The sequence below is a fragment of the Pithys albifrons genome, chromosome Z (assembly GCF_047495875.1).
Source record: "Pithys albifrons albifrons isolate INPA30051 chromosome Z, PitAlb_v1, whole genome shotgun sequence".
In the NCBI taxonomy this organism is placed as follows: domain Eukaryota; kingdom Metazoa; phylum Chordata; class Aves; order Passeriformes; family Thamnophilidae; genus Pithys; species Pithys albifrons.
The window spans coordinates 82,023,718-82,051,203 of record NC_092497.1 but is presented as its reverse complement, the minus strand read 5'-3'; the positions used below and the strand labels follow the sequence as shown (position 1 = coordinate 82,051,203).

At 45.2% G+C, this 27,486-nt stretch overlaps 1 protein-coding gene across 1 annotated transcript in view; it reads right to left on the bottom strand.

Moving 5' to 3' along the window:
• LOC139684397 (neuronal acetylcholine receptor subunit alpha-7-like) overlaps positions 1-12,051 on the bottom strand; it is a 58,557-nt gene extending 46,506 nt beyond the window's left edge. The window contains exon 1 of the mRNA XM_071580310.1: positions 11,973-12,051. Coding sequence (XP_071436411.1) covers positions 11,973-12,051 — 79 coding nt within the window. The remainder of the gene's footprint in view (positions 1-11,972) is intronic.
• Positions 12,052-27,486: the final 15,435 nt, after the last annotated feature.

The window sequence follows — 27,486 nt, the reverse complement described above, 5'->3', positions numbered from 1 at the left end:
ATTATCTAAACTGCCTCATTCCTGCAGGTCACAAACATAAATGGCTACAGCCAGAAAAGGAAAAAAATGTGGGTTTAGTTTAATGATAGTTTACATTAGCTCTGTGCAATATAACTTTAATTTCTACAGTACTAGATGCAGAGGGAGCACAGGAGGAGGAAGCTGGAGTAGTGATGAAGAGAAGGACTTGCTTTGCTACACGTGTTGCAGAATGTTGAAAGTGACTTGCAAGACATTCTCGGATTTGTGGCGGGCAAAAGTGGAAGTTAAAGGAAAGAACAAAAAACCCTGTGACAAAAATGAGATACCAGTGATATGGTCATCAGCGTACTGGAGCAGGCTTCTGGACTCCTTGCTCCCACTGTCTTGCAGAGCAGTTTGTTGCATCCCTTCACATCTGTGTTTGACCAGCTAAACCAGTAAACCAAGGGAAATCCCTTCTTGATAAAACACTATGAACTTCGCTAACCAATTGCTATCAATGAGGCAGCCATGGCAGTACTCAAAGCATTCACAGATGGCTCTGAAAAGGTCAAGTCCATCTGCACCTCCCCATCAAAAGCTCACTGTACAGATGTAGAGAGCTCACATCTGGAAAACCTATAGGTGAAACGACAGGTGCAGTAACAGTGTAGAAACAGGTAGGCGATTCTGATCATGGCTGAGAAGATAACAAGTAGGAAGAGTTCCTTTAACCTAAATCTAGTGCAGACAGTAGCAGTGATAGAGCCTGCAATGATGTTGTGGTTTAACCTTGGACTGCAACTGAGTATCATGCAACCAATCACTCACAAACTCCCTTCCCCCAGTGGGATGGAGAGGAAAATTAGAAAAAAAATTGCAATAATAACAATAATTAAAAGGGACACAACAAAAAGAGAGAGAAAGAAATAAAACCCAAGAAAGAGAAGTGATGCACAATACCATTCTTTGCAACCTGCTGATCGTTGCCCAGCCCATCTCCAAGCAGTAATAAGATTCTTTTGGCCAGTTCCCATCAGTTTATATACTGAGATGCTTTAACTTCACAGGAAGAGGAAGATAAGTCGTTTTGTCTCAAAACATGAAGTGAGTAAAGATTCCAAGAGCTCTTCCTTTGTCAAAGTCATGCCTTTACTAGGTGAAAAGACCCTGTTCCTTTTTTCCTAGTTCAAAGGTGAGGGAGAGATCTTGCCTCTAAACCATTTCCTCAGTGTGTTGTTAATGAAGCAGCAGTAATATCTTTTAACTTCTCTGGGGAATGCAGAGGACACATTGGAGTGGAAATGATACAGACCATAACATTCTGAAGATGAACAGCCTGGTGTGGTGAAAGATGTTGTAGCAATTCTTTTTTTCCTTCTGCAGTGCTCATCAGCTGGTTATGGTTCCCAAGATGGCTAGTTTCCTGAACAATAAACCTTTGCTTTGCCAGCTTGACACCTGTACTTGCATAGCAAAGCAACAAAGGCAACGAGGGTGTAGTGTAACCTACAAACTAGAGGTGTCTCTTCCTGCCTTTTTCCCTCATCACTCAAGCCTCAGCTCTTTCCCATGAACCAAGTGTGAGCTTCACCGACCTAAAGGCAAAGGTAAGGCACAAATGTCCAAAGTGAACATGGATCATGGAATGCAAAGAAAGTTCCAAATTTGTCTTTACAGTATCAGAGACTCAAGTGTGGCTGAGTGAGATATGGTATTAGCGCCCTTTGAAAGGAGTGAGGATTAGCCTGACAAAAATTTTGAATATACCATGAGTGGCTGTTAATTTGTTGAGAGTTTAGTACATAAAGTGGAAAATAAGAAGATACCTTCTCCTAAATATGAGATATTTTCTCACTTGGGAATCAAAACTTCTGTAAGATACCTGTAGATGAGACTCAGCCTTGCTTTAAGCAGTAGTGATGAGCTTTCACTTGGTCAGGCTAAACTTGCTGTCTGTCTATGTGAAAGATGTTGTGCTGCCAACACAATAGAGATAGTCCAGAGGTTTTGGCAGAAGTGGCTGCTAACAAGGGATTTTTTTTCCCAGGGAAAGGAAGTATGAGGCTTTGGTGATAGAGGTCTTCAAAGACAGCAGGTATTGTAAATAGGGGCAGTGAATTTATTTCACATTTAAGACAAAAGCTGCTTGTAATACTGTCTTGATGAGTAAATTATGGGCTTTGAGCAAATTAGGCTTGTGAGCAACCAAATAAGGTTTGTGGAGGTCTGACACAGAACACTTGAAATTTTAAGCACTATGCTTTGGCTGATTTAGTCCAGATTTCCTTATGTGCATATAAAGTGGCTTAGCATAGTCTGTATGAAAACATCTACATCTGTTTTGATTTTCTTCTTTTCCCCAGATTCTAAAGGCAGCAAGATCTCTATGACAGCTGAGTGCTGGCTAGCCTTGATCTCTTTTCAGAATGATAGATGCTAATGTCTTTTCCTCAGGTACAGGGTTCAGGTGCTGGTTTTGTTTGGATCAGTGGGAATATTAAATATTTGCCTCTCCTTGCTGCACTCTCCCAGGCAAACCTGCATTGGCTGCGTCAGTCATCCTAAGATCAGAAATTAACTACAGTAATAAAGTACTTCCAGACACTGAGGATCTGGGGAAGCCAATCTTGTCTTTCTTTACTCTGTTGATTTAAGGCTTTGAACTTCAGTCTAGTGCTCCTGCACTAAGTCGGGGCAGATTAAACAAAACTAAAACAAAACTGGTGCTCTATGAGTCCAGGAGGAGCATGACTGTCATCTTGTGATACAGCAGCAGTGCTTGCAGATGTGGGAAGCTTGGTCTCCAAGTGAGACCACAATTAGTCTGAAAAACAGAAAGCGACCTTGTGATGTCTGGGCTGCCCTCTTGTACTCTTCAGCACAGACTTCCTAAGCCTGCTTGACCCAATAGTGAAATGATGTGCCCATTTGGCAGAGACTTCCTCTGGAGGATATCTTCCTTATGCACAGGTGTGTTTCCATTAGATTTATTCTTTCTCTACTCTCCTGCTCTTCGTCATCATCAAGCAACATGTAAGTAGATCTGATGATGTCAAGAGTGCTGAACTGCTCGGACTGAGACACCAATACAATAAATTTAAATTATAAAGTAAATGGAAATTAGTGACCCTAATATCTTCGAAAACTGCATTAGAAGGCTTAGACCTTGAACATAACATTACTGCAGTGAGTATGACGCTAGATGGCTGTTTGGTTATATTGGAAAGCTATTTGGTTATATTAGAAAGACAAATCTTTTGCTTAGAGCTCTTGGAGCTGCCCAGTAGCATTTTATGAATTGTATGTAAAGCCTGAACAAGAACAGCGCAGCTCAAAGTTGCTGCCCATTTGCCACTTGAAACAGTGACAACTGCAAACTATCTAATAACTTTTTATTTAATTTTTGAGCTCCTTTTCCCATTGTTACAGCTACTCAATCCTGATTGCAGTTTGCTGATCACTTTTCTAAAATGACAAAATATTACATGTAAAGCACCCCATCATTTGTCATGACCTGCTCACCACTTTTGTAAACACTTCAAAAAGAGCACAAGATGACTAAGAACTATGAAATGTATTTTCTGCATCATTATATGAACCCCTACTTTTATTTTTTTCCTCAGATTTACTGACTCAGAGGCAACAAGGACACTAAGCATCATCCTCCTCTATAACCAATCTATGCTGAACATCAGTGAGACCCACTGCCTGACACACAGTTAGGTCTGTGTCATAAAGCCTCCCCAGGGCAGCACAAGATATACACCTGTTATGGGTTCCCCCAGGTGGGCCTAGATTTGGGCCCTGAAGTGTGGACCAGGCCGAAGCTGTCAGCTGACTTGAGCTGGGCTGAGCTCACAGCTGACCTCTTCTAGCCAGTAATTTTGTATTCCATACCACATTATGACATCATCTCCAGGGCAGTAGGAACCAGTGTGGGAGTGGTTAAGTCAGTCGCTTCTCAGCCCTCCCCTGGAGAGGACGCACGATGCTGTCCCAGGGGGGATGGAGAGGACCAGGCCCACCACTGGCTCACAGGGTACCTCAGGAAAGTAAAATGTGTTGTTCTGGGTCTCTCCTTTCTGCTTGGGTTTGTCTCCCTGGGGAATAAGCTTCTTCTTAAGTAATGTGTAGTTAGGACAGTAGAATTTGTGTGTTTGTTAAGAAGTTGACGTGGGGAACTTGTTGTTGTAGACTTGTGTGAGTGTATATTTGTACTCTCTTCTAATTGTCTCTTTCTTTCTGTGAAAAATATATGTAGATTTAGTATAAATGCAGTTTGAAGTGTTTTTTTCCTTTCCCCTCTCTTTTCCTCCCTTTCCCTGGTGTTAGGAGGGAGGCTTTTCTCTCTGTGCTTGGGGGGGTTGGCAGTTGCTTATCTCAAACCAAGACAGTTAATGGTGCATTGGCCGGGAAACTCGGGAGCGACGGAGGACCTTGGCGGGTGTCCCAGGATCTTGGCAGGCTTCCCGGGAGGATTGTTGTAGAAACATAGATTGATAAGTGCTTTGTTTAAGTACATCCAGAACAGAAAATGTAAACAACACAACTCTCCCTTGCTGTTGAATGCTCGTTTTCACTGTTTCACTGTCTTTGTGAGTTCAAACAGCTCGACTGGTGCCTGCTGTGACTGTAGCCACGGCAGAAAAGAGAGGCCCATGTAAGCTGTTCGTGTGTGGCAAGACATGGCTGTTTGAGTTAAATCCCTGAGGACTCATCATGTGAATGCTGATGTGCCCAGGAGCCGAGCTGATGAGGAGCATCTCACCTGGACTGGCATGAGGAGGAGGTGTTCCTGGCTCGATGGGCCCATCGTGCCTTAGGCCACCTGCAGGTGGATAAAGTCGAGGGGTGGATTTAACCGTGAACATTATTCTTAAAGTTATCCACAGTTGTGAAGCGTGCTTGCCATTGTGAGACCCCAGTGAACGAGGAAAAGAGGTGCTGCGGAGCCCCCTGCAGAGAACCCTACAGATGCGGCGCCCAAAACCAGCGCCCGCAGTGCTGAGCGACCCGCAGGAGCCAGAGCTGTCACTGGCGGGGCTGCCGCCAGGGCTGCGAGCGAGCCGGGGGAGGCTGCGAGCCGTGAGAGGCTGTGAGCTGTGAGAGGCTGTGAGCTGTGAGAGGCTGTGAGCTGTGAGAGGCCACGAGCCGTGAGAGGCTGTGAGCTGTGAGAGGCCACGAGCCGTGAGAGGCTGCGAGCCATGAGAGGCTGTGAGCTGTGAGAGGCCACGAGCCGTGAGAGGCTGTGAGCTGTGAGAGGCCACGAGCCATGAGAGGCCACGAGCCGTGAGAGGCTGTGAGCCCTGAGAGGCTGCGAGCCATGAGAGGCCGCGAGCCGTGAGAGGCTGCAAGCCAAGCCAGGGCTGCAAGCGAGCCAGGGCTGGCGAGCCGCCGGGGCTGCTCCTGCCTCTGCTGCTTGCTTGTGCTGCTGTCGGGGCTGCTTCCGAGGCTGCCAAAGCTGTTAGGACTGCTGCTAAGGGGGATGGCTCACATGGTGAACTGTAGTACTTCTGTGTGACCGAAGAGAAACACATGAAGAGAAGCCTGCGTAAGCTGTTGATGTGTGGTGGGACACTGCCATTTGAGTTGAATCTTTGAAAACCTATCGTGTGAGTGTTGATGTGCCCAAGAGCCGAGCCAATGAAGAACATCACACCCTGGACTGGCTGGGGGAGGGTTGTTCCTGGCTCAGTGGGCCTATGATGCCTCAGACCACCTGTAGGTGGATGAGGCCAAGGGGTGGATCTGACTGTGAACACTATTTTAACCCCAGTGGGAAACTAGAGACTCCTGAAGAGAGGATGGTAACCCTACTGAAAGACATGAACCATCAGATAAGATAACCTGAGTTGACTTGCTTTGTTTCCATCTGAAATATCTACCCCATCCTAATGGACTCTTAGCCACATTATGGAGGGGTGGAAATCAGCCCTGAAAAAAAATAAGTGTTTAAGCATGAGAACCCAAGATATGAGTGACATAATGTGGTATGGAATAAGGGGTGGAGAATGTTATGGGTTCACCTAGGTGGGCCTAGATTTGGGCCCTGAAGTGTGGACCAGGCCGAAGCTGTCAGCTGACTTGAGCTGGGCTGAGCCAACAGCTGACCTCTTCTAGCCAGTAATTTTGTATTCCATACCACATTATGACATCATCTCCAGGGAAGGAGGAACCAGTGTGGGAGTGGTTAAGGCAGTCGCTTCTCAGCCCTCCCCTGGAGAGGACGCACGATGCTGTCCCAGGGGGGATGGAGAGGACCAGGCCCACCACTGGCTCACAGGGTACCTCAGGAAAGTAAAATGTGTTGTTCTGGGTCTCTCCTTTCTGCTTGGGTTTGTCTCCCTGGGGAATAAGCTTCTTCTTAAGTAATGTGTAGTTAGGACAGTAGAATTTGTGTGTTTGTTAAGAAGTTGACATGGGGAACTTGTTGTTGTAGACTTGTGTGAGTGTATATTTGTACTCTCTTCTAATTGTCTCTTTCTTTCTGTGAAAAATATATGTAGATTTAGTATAAATGCAGTTTGAAGTGTTTTTTTTCTTTCCCCTCTCTTTTCCTCCCTTTCCCTGGTGTTAGGAGGGAGGCTTTTCTCTCTGTGCTTGGGGGGGTTGGCAGTTGCTTATCTCAAACCAAGACAACACCGACCATGTACAGTCAGTCGAGTGTAGGCCACTGAGATAAGAGGCTGCTGGAGCACAGCATGGCCAATGAGAGATGAAGAGATATGCCTTTGATCAGTGTAGAGATGAGAAAGCAAGAGGGAGCTCTTTTGCCTGCCTTCAGCTTCCATGAAAAAGGGCACCATGATGAAGAAGTTAGGCCCTTCTGAAACATGCACAGGGGCAGCACTGATAAGATAAAGTTGGAGGGTTCTCACTGTAGGGGTCACCACTTCCCAGACTGACTGCCTAAACAGTAACCTAACAGAGGTATCCCTGCTCTGAGAAGAAGGGTTAAACTGGGCCACTTCTGAGGTTCCTTCCAGCCAAATTATTCTACCAGTCTATGAATCAGATCCTCCCTCAGCTGATATAGATACATTTTTTTCCACTTTAAAACTTAATTTTCTCTCCTGGCATGGTGGAGATCTAAGTGAGCAGAGAACTTTTCCACATAACCAGAGCTGAGGGTCAGGGAATACAGTGCACAATCTTGTCAGCCCAGTCTGCAAACTGACTTAAGGCTTTTTTGAGCTCTCAGTGGGAAATGAGGCCTCCTCAAGCCTGCCTTTTTCTTCCAAGTCATGTTTCTGTTCAAATTTATGTTGCATTAAGACCAGAAAGGAGGACTGTGTCTTTCTATGCGACATTCTGGAGTGTAACAAGTGTTGAAAATACCCATTTCTGAATGGTGAGAAGGTTTGCAGGCATCTGTTTCAGATCTCTAGTAACCACAGCTTCTCTAACTGAGCAAAGAAAGTTCACAGCAAGGCAGGACAGAGACACCTGCCCCTCACTGTCAATGTGTATATGTACTCATGCTAACTACAGATTCTCTTTCCATTGCAATTTACTGACTTAATTGCAGGTCCCAGGTAAGAAGACTTGTATTTCCAAACGCATCATCTGGTTCTGGTCTCAGCCTTCTTATCAGCTGCTTTGCTCAATGCAGAAAGTACTTGATAAGCAAAACTCTTTCTTTAGGAAACATTTTCTCAGGACAGAGTTCTAAAACAGCAATAAACTCCTGTCTACCTTTTGCATTCCCTGGTGTGCTACTGATTGTCAATGCCAGCCCTACCTGTCTCAGTCAGATTTGATCTCTTAATTAGATTATACAGGATCTCTGGGCAATAGGCATCATCAAACAACCATGTCATAAGTGCTGCAAAGGGTTTTGAACTACTATAATCAAAGCCTAGAGCTAGAGAGACTCCTTGCTTGTCACATACAAATGAAATTGTACATCCTACCACCATCACTATCTCAAGTTCTCCTCCATGCCTAAGGTGAATAAACCAGAGGAAAGACAGTGCCTTAAGGGCATGAATCCTGGAACAGGAACTTCTGCCCTAAGACCATCAGAAAGCCCTTTGAGCTGGAGCAAGGCTGAAGACTTCTAAGGTGCTATGTGGTCATCCCAAAGACCAGATGAGTGCTACTTTCTGGTGCACTGTGTCTGTTCTGGATCCCTCCCCACATGCAGAGTGCTATTTCAATACAATACAATACAATACAATACAATACAATACAATACGAGTAGGTACTGGTGATATCAGAGCCCAGGTGCTTTTTCTGAAGCTTCCCACTTTTTCCAGTGAAATCTGAGAAAAATTAATACCTCAAGATTTAGCCCAGATCACTATCAGCAAATGTGCGTAGAAATAACTCCAGTTTTCCTGGAGCCTACTGGCTTCTCAGAAGCTTGGCCCAGCTCCACAGTTGCAGAGTGTCTACAACAATATAGATCAGCCTCAGAGCTGTACCACTGAATGCACATAGAAGATTAGTGACTGAATATGAAGTCTAGTTCACTGAACTGAAAAGTCAACCTTAAGAGGCAAGCATGTATACCAACTTACTGTAGCAGACAGTAATTTGCAGGAAATATGGATTTTCCTAGGACTCTGCCTGCCTCCCTTAAATGTATCAGTGGCACTAGCAGTCTTGATCACAGAGCAGTGTCACCTATAAACATGCACGTGCCATGCCAAATGCATTCAATCCTGTCAGACTCCACACGTATCCAATACCTCAGCATGGTCTCAGCATTCAGAGTCAGCAGACCCTGGTGCATGTGCTATTAAATATTATAGCAATGACAGGGACCTTACACTAATTTCCCATCTCTGCAAGCTGCACATACGGCATTTTTTAGCCAATATGGAAGAAAAGATCTGTTAGTACAAGCAAAGGACTTCCTCATATATCTTCTTTCAATTTGCATCATCTGCATTGTTATCTTTTAAACTATATCACTCAGTGCATCATCTTAGTGAGTATGAAGAGCTCAAGTGAATACAACCTTCAGACTTGTAATTAAGAGAATGAAAGATTATAAATTAGCTGACTTTAAGATCTGGTTCTAGTCTGTTAACTTTTATGAGATGTAAAAGTACAGCTCCTTCAACAACCACAAAATTATCAGTGACATTACATTGTACTCTATCACGGCACAAGAATCCTCACACCTGTTCAACAGTGTCTTTGTGGAGTAAACCAATCAGTATAACACACATCACTGCAGTTCCATCAGTCCTACACAGCTGAGACTGAAGTTTAGACTCCATATATAGGAACACCCTTGGTTTAAGCAACACTGTTGGTTCTTTCTGCTACACAGATCTAAAACCATGTCATCTCAGCCTAACTAGCGCACATCAGAGAAATTTCATCTTGGCACCAGAATCTGGCCTTTTGAGGCTTTCTTGCCAATACTTCTGTTTCAGAAACAGCACCTGCTTGTATGGAACTGAACCAAGAAATTTGTGAGGACTTGCTCCTAGAGATCTCCAGTTGTGTTCTGATATGATCAGCTGATCTAAATTAGCAAAACTGTGAGAAAGCATGAAATGAGTGTAGCATAGAAATTCAATTCTGTACTATGAATGAGCCAAAGAAAACCTGTTTTGCACCAGCTGGGTACACCAAGTCAGGCTGAGTGACTTCATCATTTACGTCTGTGAGCTGGATAGCTCACTTGCAGCATACCCTGGATGTATGGATTTGTCCCATACAGCTGAGCACTTACATTCCCACCAAAACTGCAGAGGAAGGACTCTGTCCTTAGTTAGCCTTTGGCTTTGTTGGGCTTTCCAAAACCACATGGCCAGAGAATGACCCTGATATCAGGCTGTACAGAGCAAAGAAATTAGGAGGTCTGACTGTGTTCTGTGTGGAACATGGACACTGTAGTGGACTCATGTTAAGAAAAGGATATAAAAGCACAGCAATGTTCGTCAGGAAGGAGGACTGCAATGACCTCACATGAATGACATAACCAGGGCTCCTAGCAGTATTGCAAGTTGAAGTCAGGTTGAAGCAGAAAGCTGCAGAAAGAACTGAAAAAAAATGGTCAAGTTCTTAATGTGCTAGGTTTATTTTGGGTTTAGCTAGTTCATGTCACAACTTGTCAAAGAGCCTTATAGGAGTTTTCGGAAGCTGACAAATTATTGTGAACTCTCTTGAAACAACTCAGCACCATGTGAGAGTAATGTTAGTTATGATATATTGGCTATGACTTCCATGTGGTCAGGAAATTCTGGGGGGAATTAATTTGGAGCTAATGTTAAAACACTCTGCTACTCATAACATGTGAAAATCATCTTGACTTTTTTCTCTCAACTGCAAAATTCCCAGGGCTTTCATATTCTTTTTTTATTTTTCTTATTTTTTTTAAAGTTAAAAAAAAAGCAATTGACAAAGCAGAGGTCAAATATAGACTGGCTCAATCAGAAGTTTGTTTATTCTGCTTTAGCAGTTGTCTGTAAAATTGCATACTTGTAAACTATTGGTAAAAGTACCTAACAAAAATGCTTTGTATATTTTATAGAAGCAGTTTGCCTTCCTGTGGTGCTCAGAGAAACTAAGCATCCCCACCAATGCATTAGTTATTACTCAGTATTTAAAAGGTAGTATTTACATGAGACACAACGTCTCAAAATGGGGCTGCACACAAAATGACTTGTATAATAACAAGCTGCCATCACTTACTCGTTAGTTCAGCTTCTCAAGTAGCACAGAAGTGTCTTAAAGATAGCAAGGTTTTTAATTTAGCAAGGTAGAGTAACATTTTCTGCAATAGCACTGCTGTGTTAGGCTGCTGAAATGTAGCTCTCTAACAGAGAAATGTACTGATGTTTTGCATCTTCAGATCAACTAATGAGGAGTTATCAGTGTGGAGTGAATAGTGCAGTGCATCACATATAGGGAAGTTTACTGTGACCCTGCACTTCCAAAATAGTGGACCACTTTCTTTGCTTTAAAAAGATAATCCTGTTTTATGCATAAATTATGAGTAACACGACATGATCCTTCACACTTGGAATACTCAGTCAACTTACATTTGATGCAGGCATGTATGTTTCAGCTGTAAGGGAGTAATAAAAGTATGTGACCTACAGTAGAAAATGGAACACCTTTCAGAATTGTGGCTATTTCCACTTTCTCACTTAAAAACATTTTACTACTAGATTGCAATCCTCCATGCTTTGGAATAATCACACAGTTCCTGTTTTTGTTTGTACCGTGCTGAGCCTTCAGGACACAGCTTGGTGAGAAGTGACACCTTAGACTACAGAAGCCTTTAAGCATTTTTATTAGATGTTTGCAACTTATAGCCATCAGTACCTGGATGGTTTCTTACTATACATACTAGAATTATGTTTAATAAAAGCACATCAAAATAATAATTTTATGAATTAATAGAGATGGAAATCTGCCAAAACAACAGATTTAAGTAAGCAGTTACAATTTTTCTTTCAGTCATTCTTTATGGACCATCATTTCACCCTCATACCCACAGGCATCCTGCCCAACCTGAAGTTATAAATTCCTGTTCTCAAAAAAAAAAAAGTTACATTTTTAAAGCAAATAATAACATATTTCTTTTGAAACATTTCAATCAGTTTCTGAAAGGTAAAATTACTCACTTTTAATGAAAAGAAGAACACAAACAAAAAACAACTCTCCCCAACCACCCACCCCCCTAAAAAAACCCAACCCAAACCCAACCAACCAACGAAGCTAAAAAAAAAACAACCATACCTTTTCCTTCTTAAAAAAAATGTGCTCAGCACTGTAAGATCCACAAATTTCCCAAAACTGATTACAGAACTCAGTTAGACCAGCACGGAACTCTAACAAAGTTCATAATACAAACAGATACAAGTCCTTCTGAAAATAAGAGTTGGGATAGGATGTGACTACCATTTAGGAAACAAACAAAAAAAATCAAACCCAAAACAAATTAACAGAAAAAGAACGAAAAAAAATGGGGAAAACCAAAAACAAACAAAACAAACCATAATAAAAAAATCAAAACCTTGGACAACCACAGATGAGCTTACCTTTTAAGAAAGAGAGGAACAAGGATGACCAGAGACATAGTGCAGAATAAACAAATCCCAAGCACTTTTCTGTGAGCATTGTCAAAATAGGTGGGCTATCCTTCCTGAGCAGAGGGTGAAAAGGGATGAGGTCTTGGAGACAGCCTGCAATGACTGATGGATTTGGCAATTACAGTAATAAGGCATCAAACCAGCTTCACACCAGAGGAGAGAAGTGCATTTGCTCATGTGCTTCTCCAGGCCCCAGGAGCCAAATCAGCTGAGTGCTTGGTCACTAAATCCAGACACAAAAGAGCAGGTTACATTCCTTGGGACTCACATTGCCTGATATACTGACTCTTTCCTTGGTCAGGAGCAAATGCCAGTGATTCCTGCACACAGCTGTGTGTGTACTGCAAGCAGGGGGAGTGTGCTGCCTTGGTGATGCTTTTCACATCCCGACAGACTGTACCTAACTCGAGACAGTACATCTGCAGTGCTTCCAGAGCTTGCACTCAAGTGCCTCTAGAGCTGTTTCCCAGAGAAATGACTTTGTGTCCCTCTCTGCTCTCTCTGAGCTGCCAGAGCAACTTGAAGCAAGCATGTGTGGCCTGGCTCCTCTGACACACACCTGCTCTTTCTCCCAGGAGAGGTGGCTGGTGACATTCAGCAATGCAAAAAATTGCAAAGATAAAACAGACAATTTCCTGTCCTTTTTGAGTCACTCCTTCATGCAATCGCTTCCACCAGTAGTAGGGAACTGCTCTCAGTGCCCTCTTCCTCAGCTGCCCACTGTTGCTGGCTCCCTACTGTAGGATTTTTCCCAGATACCATGACTCCCTTTCTTCCCACTTTACATTTTATTCACCAGACAAGGAAAGGCAAAGGCTTGAATAAACGATATTCGTAATTTGCTCCATTCTTTACTTGTTTGCATGCTCTGCACACACACCCACTTCTCTTGCACTGGAGACAGGGGCAGGACCGTGCACTTCCCCTTGCTGAACTTCTGGGAGCTCCAGTCTTGGCAAAGCACAAGCCTGGGCTGCAGAGAGCAGCACCAAGTGGTGACTCCAGGCAGCAGGAGGGATTTGGACGCTGCCATAGCAAGGCTGCAGTGCCCAATGCAGGGTGGTAGGAGAGGAGAGCCCTGGGATGTGGGGCAGAGGGTGTGGAGAACAAGCCTGGAGGGATGGGTGCTGGGGCAGTGGCTGGCCCTGGAGACCCCGACAGGAAATAGCTGCCCTTTGATCAGTTGTAAAAATGCAAACTTGTAGCAAGGAAACTCTTGCTTTTAGGGGTAGCAACAAAATAGTACCTGGCACAGATCTGCCAGCATCAACCTTCCACCCTTTCTGGCCAGGGTCTGCATCGATGCACCCCCTCTCCAACAGTGCTCCCAGCACCTGTAATGCCCAGGGAACAAGTGAGGAAATGGTGGTCAAAACAATAGCAAAAGAGGAGAAAAGCAGCACATCTGGGGAGAGCAACTCCACCAGCATTGTTAGTAATACTGAGGTCTTTTGTGCAGTTTTCATGTTTTCATTTTCTTTTATTAAATGGTGCATGGATTTGGGGACCCAGGACCACAAGGGGCTGGTGTGTGCACCAGCTGCAGCCCAGCTCTGATTTAGCTGGCTCCTGATGCACCTTCCCAGTGTCATCAATGTGAGATGGCTTCCGGGAAGGGTCCTCGGAGCTGCTGGCCCTCCTTTCCAGAGCTAGTTGTGTCACCCCAGGTGAACATTTGCTGCCCCAGCTACACGTGTAGGACAGAATGGGCATTGCTGAGACCCCCAGGAAGAGCTGGTCTGGGAGACCTCCTTGAGAGGTATAAGGGCTGGGGGCAGTAGCAGGTCTGTCCTCCCACCCCTGAGCTGAATGGCTGTCCCCAGGCCAACTCGGTGTCAGGCCTCCCCACTGAGCTGGTGTTTGAGGGTGGCACCAAGCTGGTGGTCAGAGCTCTCTGTGTGTGTGTGTGTGTGTGTGTGTGTGTGTGCAGGAGCAATTGGAACAGAGCCTCCTCATCCAGGCCACAGTAGGGTGTAGCCTGGATGGGTTGTGCGGCTACCTGGCTGCTGCTGCTGATTTCCTGTCTTGCCTAATCAATTCCTGTGAAAATAGACACTCTAAAACAGTTTAATGGAGAAAGATACATAGGTTACCTTTATTAGAATGTTCTAAGGTGCACACCAGAAGGTCTGCAAGTGACCAGGAAGGTTACAATTTTATAACTTCTCCAGTAACTGGCATATTTCCCTCTCTGCCCCACCCATAGGGGTCTTCAGAACTGCCCCTTGGAGATCTTCCAGCACCTCTAGGCCTTCATCTTGTGTTTTGTCTTGCTGTCTACAGGTGGCTTCTCGCAAACACCATGGCCTTGGCAGGGCATGAGAAAGCTCACAAATTGGGAGAAAGAGCTTTAGCAACTCACTGTAAGATGTGAGCAACCTAGGAGAATCCACGTAACTTCTACGATTGTAAAAATCTACAAAAACACACCAAAATCCTTAGGCATCACCTGGCATCCTCTAAGGCTGCCCCAGCTGCTGATTAACCACAACAACAGGCGATGGAGAGACAACACAGTAAAGATAGAAGAGGGACACCCAGACTTGCATGTGGGAGACATTCACTGGACCCCAGGGCAGTGGCCCTACAGCTGATGGCAGCGCTATTGCAGGCCTGTGGAGACTTGGGGGCAGCTGACTGTCCAGAAGCTTGGGTGGAACACATCCAATGGTGCCCCATGGGGTGGAATGACAAGCTCCTCAGACCACCAGCTGCAGGATGGAGGCCACCCTCCTCCTCCAGGGGGGACACTCGTGTTTGCTCTCAGCCCACCGCAGGATGTAGGCTTAACAGAAGCACTGGAGGCCTGGCAGTGTGTATCTGGCCTCCTCCCAGGCTGTCCTGGCAGATGGGACAGTGCTTGTACAGCTCTGTGGCCATGCTCTTCATGTGCTGTGGGGTCTGGGGGAGCTGAGGATGTTGAGCTGCTCTGTCACTGGTGCTGCAGCAGTAGATGTCATGCTAAAAATGGGAGAGAAATCACAGTTGTTTTCTGGCCCTGGGAGATGAGGAAGAAATTCCCAGGTACCTCATGATGGAAACCCTCCCAGCTTCCCAGGGTGACCTTTACCCTGCTAGATCACCTCTGCTGCTACAAGAGTGACTCCTGGGTGCCCTGGCTGGGGAAAATTTCTGATGGCTGCACCAGTGAACTCTCGGAGCATAACACCAGCGATTAACAACAGTCTTGCATGAAACTCCTTTCTGGCCATGGCAGCAGTGCCCTTGACTTAATAAAACCCTTTGGGAAGCTCTGTCTGGCCCACAGGAACTGCAGCTACCAAAGAGTCTTGACATTACTGTGGAGTTATGGAATGATAGACTTGGGCAAGGGATGCTGTGGCCAGGTTTTGGTGACAGAGAGGCTACGGGCTTGACTTCTGTTACAAGCTGCTAGAAACCTTCCCCATTCTACCCATCCAGTAGAGCCAATGACAACCAGCTTCAGAATGGACCCACTGTAGCCGAAGGCTGAGCTGATCAACAGTGATAGTAAGGCCTCTGGGATAATGTATTTAAGAAGGGAAAACAAAGTTGTTGGACAGAGGAAAATTGCAGCGAGAGAAGAGTGGAGTGAGAACGTGAACAACCAAGGTCTGTCAAAAGGAGGGGGAGGAGGTGCTCCAGGCATCTGCTGCCCTTGGTACAGACCATGGTGAGGCATGGCAGTTGTGCCCCTGCAGCCCATGGAGGACCACAGAGATGCAGAGATCCACCTGCAGCCCATGGAGGAACTCACGCTAAAGCAGGGGAATGTCCAAAGGAGGCTGTGACCACGTGGGAGGCCTGTGCTGGTGCAGGAACCTGGTGCTGACCCATGGGGAGAGGAGTGCACACTGGACCAGGTTTTCCTAGTAAGACCTGTGGGAAACCCATGCTGGAGCAACTTGTTCCTGAAGGACTACAACCTGTGGAGAATGATCCATGTGACAGCAATTTGTGAAGAACTGTTGCCTGTGAGATAGACTTACACTGGAGAAACTGATGAAGGACAGTCTGCCTTGGGAGGGACCCCATGGGCAGGGGAAGGACTCCTCTTCTTGACAGTGGCAGAAATAACAATTAACTCCATTCCCCATCTCCCTGCACCGCTGTGAGGGAGGAGGTAGAACTTGAAAGGAAGGGAGGGTGGGGGAAAAGTATTTTTAAGATTATTTTACTTCTCACTCCTCTGCTCTGATCCTGATGGTGAGCTCTTATCTCAATGAATCTTTCATTGTATTTTCTGTCCTCTGGTTGCAGGGGGGAGGGAGAGAGCAGCTTTAGTGGGTACCTGGTGTGCAACACCCTACAGATGCTCATGCTACAATTGTTTGATTTTTCAATGTGTAACTTGCCTAATTTTATTTAAGTATTTTCTTTCTCCTCCAAGTAAGGTGAGATACCACTAATATGGAGGAATCTGGAGGCCAAGCTACCTGAGCTGCATTAGTATCCCTCATCCCTGCCACATCTGGAGGATTGATGGGGTTGTGCCGAAGGTGTTTAGTTTGTGTTCTTGGTGCAAACACTAAGCACTAAGTCAGAACATGTAGAAAAGTGCTGCTTTCCCTTACTATGGGCAAGGAGGGGCCATGGGAATGAAGAGTGCTGAGCAAGGCAGAAGGCGGAAAGATGAAGTAGTGTGTGTGCAAGGGCTACCCATCCAAATGGAGAGACTGCTGCTTTGGCCACTGGAGCTTTGACCACAGTGACATCATGGGGGAGGCCAGGTGTTTTAGTTTAGAGGAAAACCAAAGTGTCTATCTAGACTAGAGAAAGGGATCCTCCTCAATAACCACCACCTCGCTTTAAATTTAAAAGACGTTAATTAGAAAATGTATAGAAAAGGATAACAGTTCTTAATTTATATACATATGCATGTATGTATGCATGCATGTATGTATGTATGCATGTATGTATGTATGCATGTATGTATGTATGCATGTATGTATGCATGTATGTATGCATGCATGTATGTATGTATGTATGCATGCATGTATGTATGCATGCATGTATGTATGTATGCATGTATGTATGTATGCATGTATGTATGCATGCATGTATGTATGTATGTATGTATGCATGTATGTATGCATGCATGTATGTATGTATGTATGTATGCATGCATGTATGTATGTATGCATGCATGTATGTATGCATGCATGTATGTATGTATGCATGTATGTATGCATGCATGTATGTATGTATGCATGCATGTATGTATGCATGCATGTATGTATGCATGCATGTATGTATGTATGCATGTATGTATGCATGTATGTATGTATGCATGTATGTATGCATGCATGTATGTATGTATGTATGTATGCATGCATGTATGTATGCATGCATGTATGTATGCATGCATGTATGTATGTATGCATGCATGTATGTATGCATGCATGTATGTATGTATGCATGTATGTATGCATGCATGTATGTATGTATGCATGCATGTATGTATGTATGCATGTATGTATGCATGTATGTATGTATGCATGCATGTATGTATGTATGCATGTATGTATGTATGCATGCATGCATGTATGTATGTATGTATGCATGCATGTATGTATGCATGCATGTATGTATGCATGCATGTATGTATGTATGCATGTATGTATGTATGCATGTATGTATGCATGCATGTATGTATGTATGTATGTATGCATGCATGTATGTATGCATGCATGTATGTATGCATGCATGTATGTATGTATGCATGCATGTATGTATGCATGCATGTATGTATGTATGCATGTATGTATGCATGCATGTATGTATGTATGCATGCATGTATGTATGTATGCATGCATGTATGTATGTATGCATGTATGCATGCATGTATGTATGTATGCATGTATGTATGCATGCATGTATGTATGTATGTATGCATGCATGTATGCATGCATGTATGTATGCATGTATGCATGCATGCATGTATGTATGCATGTATGTATGTATGCATGTATGCGTGTATGTATGTATGCATGCATGCATGTATGCATGCATGTATGTATGCATGTATGTATGCGTGTATGTATGTATGCATGTATGTATGCATGTATGTATGTATGCATGTATGCATGTATGTATGTATGCATGTATGTATGTATGTATGCATGTATGTATGTATGTATATAACTAGAACAAACCAGAACAAGACCACACCACCATAACCAAACCCCTAAACCAGAACGGTCTGGACCCTCTTTCAAAGCAATTATACTTACGGACAGCAGGTGGCGATGTAGTGCCTCGGCTGGTCGCTGCGAAAGGGATGAGTCGGAACCTTTTCCTCGTGGAGTCCCCTCCTGTCCTTTGTTCGAAGAAAACGGCGATAGGCGAGGGGGATGATGGCTTCTTGCAACTCCTCTGAAACTGAAGTCGGTCCTCAGAAATGTCTGCAGCGAATCTAAAGGTAGCGATGACATCCTCTAGGAGCTACTGAAAAGAAGAAAGGGTCCAGCACCATGAAGAAACCTTTCTCTCCCTCTTCTGAACAGCACCAGAGTTGGTGGGGGGTTCAAACCCAAAAAAGGGAGCTCCAAGTGCCTCCACTTGTCCAGCAAAGGAACAGGGACTCTCCTCCACACTGCAGCCAGGTCAGCGAAGGATCTACCCCAACCCTGGAGAGAAGGAAAGGAAAACCTTTTTCCACCCTCACCCTACTCCACCTCTCTCAACAATCACGCTGGAATGGCCAGCAATTAACCACTCTGTTGCTGGCTAGATCCAAGTGTCAGCAGTGGGGGCAGGGCCACAGGTCCCAAAACCTTCCTGTTGATAAGGGGAGAAAAAGCTTTCTAACCTGTGACACCAGGAAGATCTGGGGACCACGAGCAGAGGAAAAGCTTTAGGTTGCCTCCCTAGCTTCTTTGCAGGCTTGCTGATGGGACTGGTCATGAAGCCATAGTCCCTGAAGACTCCTTCAAGATACCTTCAAGCTCCTGCATCCCTGTGGAGCCACCGCCTCAGGGATGAAGAACTCTTTGGGGAGGAGAGCCCCTCTTCTCTCTGCCCAACTGAAGGCTCTGCTCTGCAGTGGGTCAGCCCACCCACCCATGGATGACACTGAGAGACCAAGGTCTTCCTCTCTTGATGCCCAGCCAACTTAAGCAGCCCCAGCCTGAATGCTTTTGGCTTGTCAGTGCTAACTCCAAGTACTGCCCAACAGTAATGCTTCCTCAACCCCTCCATACCTGTTCCCTTGCATACCACATGCTTCCAGAAACAGCAGTCCCTGAAGTGGGATCTCCCCTTTTCCCCTCACAACTTGTGTGGCAAGGAAAAGGAGACTAAGATGAGGTTGCACAATGGGTACAATGTGCACATGGCCTCTTTTCCTGTGCTTTCTCAGTGCCAGACAAGGCTCAGGGAAGACGATCGGCTTTTCCAAAGATTTCTGAGAACATGTCCAGCAGCAACCTCCAAAGGGAAGTGGCATGGAGACGTATGAAGAAAGATTTGGACTCAACGAAGCAACCCAAAGCAGAACAGATATCTCAATAAATGTTTATATATCAGTTGGTGAATTGAAGATCTATTCCTTAATAACAGTGTTCTTGCTAATGATTCATTCTTGCATGATATTCATCATCTCTTCATTTCCCACCCTGGCTCAATAAGCTACAAGTACCATGGAGCAGATGCTACTTCTTAGGCATTGGTGGCTATGGTCCTTACTGATTTCTAGTCATAGAAGGGACAGTGATGGGACTCAAAGCTCATTGAAGAGAGACATTAGAATAAGCTTAAGTCTTCTGATTTTCCTCCATCATGCCTGACATTTTTATGTGGCCTCTTTCCCCAGGGTTGGGTGGAGGGCTCCCCTATTCCTCACACTGTTGATCTTGGTTTTACTTTTGCTACTGTTTATTCAGGATGTCTCTTATTTGCAGTTCCTTGTGCTCATTTTATGGCAACATTTAGCTACTTGAAAACCTTTATTCTGCACCCAACTTTGCCTCTTTGTTGGTTACATGGTTCATGTACTTAACCACAGTGTGTCTGGCTGTGCCATCACAGTATTACAAAGTTATTGGATACTGTTTGCCATACAGTAGAGTATGCTTATATACATGTTTAAGAAAAGATGGTATTAGTCACATCCTGCTTAGTGCATTTATATTTCATGGGTAACTCAAAACTTTTGCTTTGGTTATGCAATTCCCTAACTGTATTACAGACCCCTGAATGTTGAGATGGAGTGAAGGGTGTGACTTGTGAGGACTCTTGCAGGATACAAATGGACCCAAAAGTGACCACACCAACCCCCCTAAAGACATTCTAGAGAGTTTCATACCTGATGGCAAGGCAGGTGCAACCAGATACCCTCCACAGAACACATGGTATGTCAGCTGCTGGAACTGCCTGGCATCGTTTGGAAGAGTGATCCCGTAAGTCTGGGTCTGATGGTACTTGAGTTACTAGAGAGGATTTGGGGTACAGACTCACAGTGCGTTCACCACACACTTGTTTCCTTCAACTGAATGTGGACTCATAGATGTGCTGCAGACAGAGCATTTTCAGTCCAGCCTCCTCAGAGCAGGGCCAGCCCCAGCAATAGGTCAGTCACAATGCCTTTGCCAATGCCAAAGCAATTGGTCCTTGACAATGATTCATACAACCTGGATACAGTAAGATATGGAAGAAGAAAGAAGAAAGAAAAAACGAAGAGAAAATATCCTGAAAAGTGGGGAGTATTAGTGGCCGTGATAGGTGGTGGAAGTAGTAAAGGTAAAGTGGGACTTTGGTGATTCAAAGTGGTTCTGCCTATATTTGTCCTTACAAGGAAGCACACCAAAGAGACCAAAGGGATTTCTAACTAAAAAGAGTAGCTTTCAAGCAGGGAGCAGGGGTAGGTTGTGGTTTTTTGTGGGGGAGCAGAAACTAGAGACAGTCACTTTATAAACTAAGAGATAAGGAAGAATGGAGAGGAAAACCAGAGCCAAGATTCTACAGTCTTTTCCTCCAGGCATGCTGTTATTGCCTTTCCATCCAGGGTGACACACTTAATTAAATCACTCTCTTCTATTAAAGACGCATAATGCAGCAAACCAGATAATGCAAATGCTATCCACCATACTTTAATAAAGCCCAGATCTCCTGAACTAGCATCACAGAGGGTGCACAGGAGGGAAACATATATAGGAAGAAAGTACTATAATATTTTCCTATTACCCTTTTGTTGTAGTTTGGGATTATTATGTAAATTCTCTCCCCTGCCACTAACTGCCCATGCCAGCAGTTAACAAAAGAAGTAGTTACTGCTGATCACTTGGATGGCGGCAGGTTTGCCTCTTTTGTTTTTTTGGGGACATCTTTTTTTTCTTAGCTCCGTGGAAGTCAGGAGCGGTGGCTGCCGAGGAGAGAAGGGGCTCTGCTGGCACTGCTGGGGCTTCTGGCTGAGCTGCTGCTTTTTTCTCCTCGCCGTGGCTGTTTCTCCCGGTTCCTGCATCTGGGATCCCGGCCTCTGTTCCAGCCTGACCACCGCCCGCACCGACCACCGCCCGCACCGTCACACCTGCCCGCCCCGGCTGGGGCAGTGACCCAGGAGAGAGAGAAGTTTGCAGCTGCTTTTGCAGGACACGTGGTGGTTCCCCACTTTCAGCTTTCTTTTTCCTTCATCTGGGACAAGAGACACAGAGTTCATCTGGGAGCTCACCACTCGTCTGTCTCGCTGGAGAGGGACTGGGAACTACTGGGAACTCACTCCGCAGCCAGCCGGGCTGTGACACTGACACTGCTTAAGTATCACTTTCCTCCTGGAGGAAAACCTGATGGGTTTTGGTTTTTTTCTTTCTCTTGTGGTGTTGGGGAAGTGGTTTGCACTAGTCTGTTTATATATAGCAGTTAAGAACAGTTATCCTCCTTCTATTAAAATTCCTTTTTTCTTAAATTTGATAAAGAGTGGCGTGATTATTGTGGAGAAGGTCCCCTCCCTCGCTTGTGGGTAAACATTTTGGTTTTTTTCCCCTCAAACCAAGACATCTTTCTGCATGCCTTTTCCATGAAACCTCACAAGAAAGCTAGTTTTGTTCTGTTTTTGCAGCACATGTAGTTCCAGGATATATTTCCTTCCATCCACTGTTTGACTTAAGCCAAAATTATTGAGGGAACTGCCTGCAAATCAGACACAGGTATGAAAACATTGCAGCTGTGAGAAGGACCACTTGTTTTAAATGCGTTAAGAATTTCTCGGGGAGTTTTAAAGCACTGGTTGCTTCTGGTGTTCATTCTTTTTAACATTACAGACTATCAAGCAGAATCTGGACATGGTAGCTGCTGCTTTATGCTCCTCTGAAGAGTTCTAAATTTGCAGAGCTCCAGAAAGCTAAATTACAGTTCATTTTCACTGGTAGGTCATGAAATTCTGTGACAAACTTGATCCAAAGAGAGGTGTAGATGAATGTGAGAAATAGACAACAGATCATGAATCTCCAGGGGTTCACCAAAAATAAATCTCAGAAACTCATAATGCACAAAAGAGTTTTCTGTAGCACCAAAGTACAATTGCTTTTGTTTTCCAGCCTGTATCTGTCCTCATTGAGTCTCTTTGCTTAGGGCTAAAGGTGTTTAATTACAGCGATCCCAAAAGAGGGGCAGTAACAATGGACGGAATGGCCACTCCAGCCATTGTCATAATTTGTTTCTTTCATGATGTGCCAGCTCCAATCACAGGATTATTTTTCTATCTTGACAGTTTGTACACAGACCTGGGAGGTTTTTTCTGCACGTTTTTCCTTTTTTTGAAGACACAAAACGCATCTTCTGTCCTAAAGTTTATTTGGATTATTTTTTAACATTGTGATGTTAAGTCTGCTTCTACTTACTTAAAAAAGACTGCATCAATATTAATTTTATTTGGTATATGTTGGTTGGTATATTTGGTATATTTTACAATGTAGACAGCCACCACCCTAACTCCAATCAGGGCAATCCAATCCTGTAGAATCAGAGCTTTCTGTGTTGATATGTAACACTCTCTCCACCTGTGGAGGCAGTGTGGAATTGGCTGACGTGTCCACTGCCTTTCTGTGAGAAGTGCAGCATGGGAGGAGTACTGAACAGAGAACAAAGGACCTCACCTGAGTCTCTCTGCAGTTCTCTAATGAGGTGGATGTACTCACAGGACTATCCTTGGGGATGCTTTTCTCCAGTACAACAGCAGGTCTTGTCCTGCCTCTTTTGCCCTCCTAGCAGAAACAGCCAGGTCTGCCCAGGACCAGACAGGTTGCACAGGAACTGCTCAGTCTTCAGACAGCAGCATATTTCACTCCCAGGCTCATGTGAACTTGACCATTCCCTGTCAGGCCCATGCAATCCCTAGGGAAGTCTACAGAAGGAAAGCAGAGAGAGAGCTGGCTGTCCTGAGGGTATCCAGGAACCCTACAGGTGTGTGTCATCAAGAATAGTTGCTCTAGGGACAACTGGTGTTAAGTGTCCTGCAGAAAACCTTTGGATTGTGCTGGTGCAGGGGCCTCAAGAGTAGCTGCTGTGTGAAAGGAATAACCTTTTTTCCAGTGGAATTATTGTCTGGGCCCTAGCTGTGTGCAGGATGGCAAGAATCATTGAATGGTTTGTGTTAGAAACGACCTTAAAGATCACCGAATCCCAAATGCCCTGCCCATATGCCCCTGCCATGGTCAGGAACACCTTCCAAGATACCAGATCACTCAGAGCCCCACTCACTTTGGCCTTGAACACTTCCAGGGATGAGGCATTCTAGACAACCAGTTCAGTGCCTCACCACTCCCCCAGTAAGGAATTTCTACGTAATATATATATAATTTTATATATATGTGTATATATATACACATAAAAATATATAAATATATATTATAGATATCATTTACATAATACATGTTTATATATAATGAAATATAATAATCTAAGCCTGCACTTTTAATGTTTATTGCCATTTCCCCTTGTCCTGTCACTGCATACCCTTGTAGAAAGTCCCTCTTCACCTTTCTTGTAGGCTCCATTCATGTACTGGATGGGTCTATAAATTCTCCCCACAAAGCCTTTGCTTCTCCAGGCTTAACAGCCCCAACCCTCTCAGCCTTTCCTCAAAGGAGAAGCGCTCCATCCCTCTGATGATCTTTGTGACCTTTCCCTGGATTTCCTCCAATAGGTCCGTGTCCTTCTTATGCTGCGGACCCCAGATCTGCATGCAGTACTCCAGATGGGGTCTCACAAGAGCAGAGGGACACAATCACTTCCCTTGACCTGCTGGCCAATCTCTTTTTGATGCAGCAGCCCAGGATTCCACTGGCTTTCTGGGTTGCAAGTGCACATTGCTGGCTCATGTTGAGTTTTTCATCAACCACCCCCCGCCCCAAAGTCCTTCTCCATAGGGCTGCTCTCAATCACTTCTCTGCCCGACCTGTAGGTGTGCCTGGGATTGCTGAGACCTTCCCTCCAGTGTGTTGACTGCACCACACAGCTTGGTGTCATCAGCAAACTTGCTGAGGGTGCCCTTGATTCCACTGTCCGTGTCCCTGACAAAGATGTTGAACAGGACTGGTCCTAGTACAGACTCTTGAGGAATAACTCGTCACTGGTCTCCACGTGGCCATCAAACAATTGACTGCAATTCTTTGAGTATGATCGTCTAGCCAATTCTTTATACACCAAGTGGTCCATCCATCAGATTCACATCTCTCCAGTGTAGATACAAGGATGTCGTGTGAGACAGTGTCAAATGCTTTCCACAAATGCAGGCAGATGACATCAGTCACTCTCACCTCATGAAACAATACTGTAACCCCATTGTAGAAGACCACCAGATTTGTCAGGCACAATTTGACCATAGTCCAGCCATGCTGGCTGTCCCTAATCACATCCTTATTTTCCACAGGCATTTTTGTAGTTTCCAGGAGCATGTGATCCATGATCTTGCTAGGTACCATGTGAGACTGCCTAGCCTGTAGTTCCCCAGGTCTTCCTTGCTTCCCTTTTTAAAAATGGGGTTCATATTCCCTCTTTTCCAGTAAGTGGGAACTTCACTGGACAGCTGCAACTTCTCAAATACAATGGATAATGTTTTTGCCACTTCCTCTGCAGTTTCCTTGAGACCCTTGTTGTATGTCATCAGGTCCCCTGGACTTGTACACCTTCAGGTTCTGTAGATGGTCTTGAACCTGGTCTTCTACAGCAGGTGGTTCTTCATTTTCCCACTGCCTGCCTTTGCCATTTGCAATTTCTGCAATGTGGGCAGTGTGTCTGGAGCACTTAACAGTGAAGACTGGAGCAAAAAAGTCATTGAGTACCTCAGCCTTCTCCACATCCCAGGTAACCAGGTCTCCCATTTGCTTCCAGAGAGGAAGCATGCTTCCACATTTTCCCTAGCCTTCATTTTATCACTGAGGCTTTTCTTGATGGTCCTGGCCAGAACTAATTCTATCAGAAGTTTAGCTTTCCTAACTGAATCCCTTGCTGCTTGGACAACCTCTCTGTATTCCTCTCAGTCTACCCTTTCATGCTTCCACCCTCTGTGTGCACACTTGCTGTATTTGAGTTTTTCCAGGGGTTCCTTATGTATCCATGATGGACTTCTGATGTTTTTGTCTGACTTCTTCTTTGCTGAGATGCATCACTCCTGAACTTGGAGGAGGTGATCCTTGAATATCAGCAAGTATTCTTGGGCCAATCTTCCCTCCAGGGCTTTATACCATACTATTCCCAAAGAGGTCAAAGTCTGCTCTTCTGAACCCAGGATAGCGAGCTTGCTGTACGCCTTCCTTGCTTCCCTAAGGGTCTCGAACTCCACCAATTCATTGTCACTACAGCCGAGGCTGCCCTTGGAGTTCACATGCCCCTCCAGCCCTTCCTTCTTGGTGAGAGAAAGGCCCACCATAGCACTTTTTCCTTGTTGGCTTCTCTATCACTTGGACAAAGAAATTATCAATGTATTCCAGCTACCTCCTGGTGCTTGTGCCCTGCTGTGTTGTCTCTCCAACAGCTATCAGGGTGGTTCAAGTCCCCCATGGGGACCAGGGATTGTGAATGTGAGGGTGGTCCTATCTGTACAGAAGGACTCATCTGCTTGGTCTTCCTGGCAGGCAGGCTTGTAGCAGGCCCCAGCAGAGCACCGTCCACTCCAGGTGGTCCTTGAAACAGAGCCTGTATCCTCCCATTCCAGCACTCCTGTCACAGAAGCAATCCAACTAAATATCTGTGCTGCCTATATGGTCATAGCCCATCTGTAATTCCTCTAGTTTCTTCCCCGTGCTATGTGTGTTTGCGTAGAGGCATTTTAGGTGGGCTGGAGTGTCACTAATTCCTTTGTGCTGCTCTTCAGATGCTCTCCTGCTGACCTGCAATCCTGTTCCAAGCTCTGGACATCTCTCACAGACACTGACATCAAACTGGTAGGAGTGGGATGGACTGAGGTTCTCCTCCCTCAGCACCTTGAGTTTAAAGCCCTCTTCACCAGCTTGGCCAGCCTGAAGATGCTCTTCGCCTTCCCTGACAGGCAGACATCATCAGCAGATGCGGCTTCTCTACCTGGTGAGTCTCATGGTCCAATAAACTGAAACCTGGACTGTGGTACGAACCCCGTAACCACTTGTTGATTTGCCAGATTCAACTGGCTCTTTCAAACACATTCCTTTCAATGGGAGGATTAATTAAACAGCAGCAGATAAGTCAGTGGACTGTACAAGGCTCAGGCTTACTGACACAACTCTCCAGTAAGAAGCACCTCTCTAGAGAGTGTATCAGGTCAGCAAGTGAGTACTTCCACACCTCTCAGAACAGTCACCTACTGCTATCACTTGTTGCCTTTTTGTAGTTGTGCTGGTTGTGATACAGGGAGCAGATGGGGCTGCCTTACTCAGCTCCAGTGTGTGGAGCTCAGCTTCTGATGTGACAGGTCAAGTAAGGGCACCTCAGGCTTCATGGAATTCTCTTCCTTCTGCTGGTCCATGTTGTTGCAAGCTTCCAGTCTTCTGCATTATTGGTCCCCTCCCTTCTGTGTGTGGCCAGCGAGGGACTTTTTGCCTGTTTGACCATTGAATATGGGATCACTGCAGGCTGCAGTTATAATCAGCTATCTAACCTCCTTCTCAGCCTCCCTGATTTTATGCAGCCTTCTAACCGCCTCCTGCAGCTCAGCCACCTGCTGCAGGAGATGCACCACCTCGGCACACATTTTTCAGGCAGGTTTGCTGCCTGTCCCTGCCCCAGAAAAAAGGTCTTGGCTTTTTTTTACAAACAGAGGTTTCCACTGGGGCCTCTCCCTACAGCAGTTCTGTCAGGTGGAGGCAGCAGGCATCACCAGTGTAGATGGTGCAGACACTCCAGCCACAGAAGAGTATACATCCCTGGCTGTTGCAGAGGACTGCTTTCTGGTCCACTGCTATGATGGGACCAGTTGCCTGACATTTATGTCTCTCTCCTTTGACTTTACAAAACCAGAAGGGCTCTAGTGAAACCAGACCACAGACAGGACCATTCACCTTTGCAGCAGGCT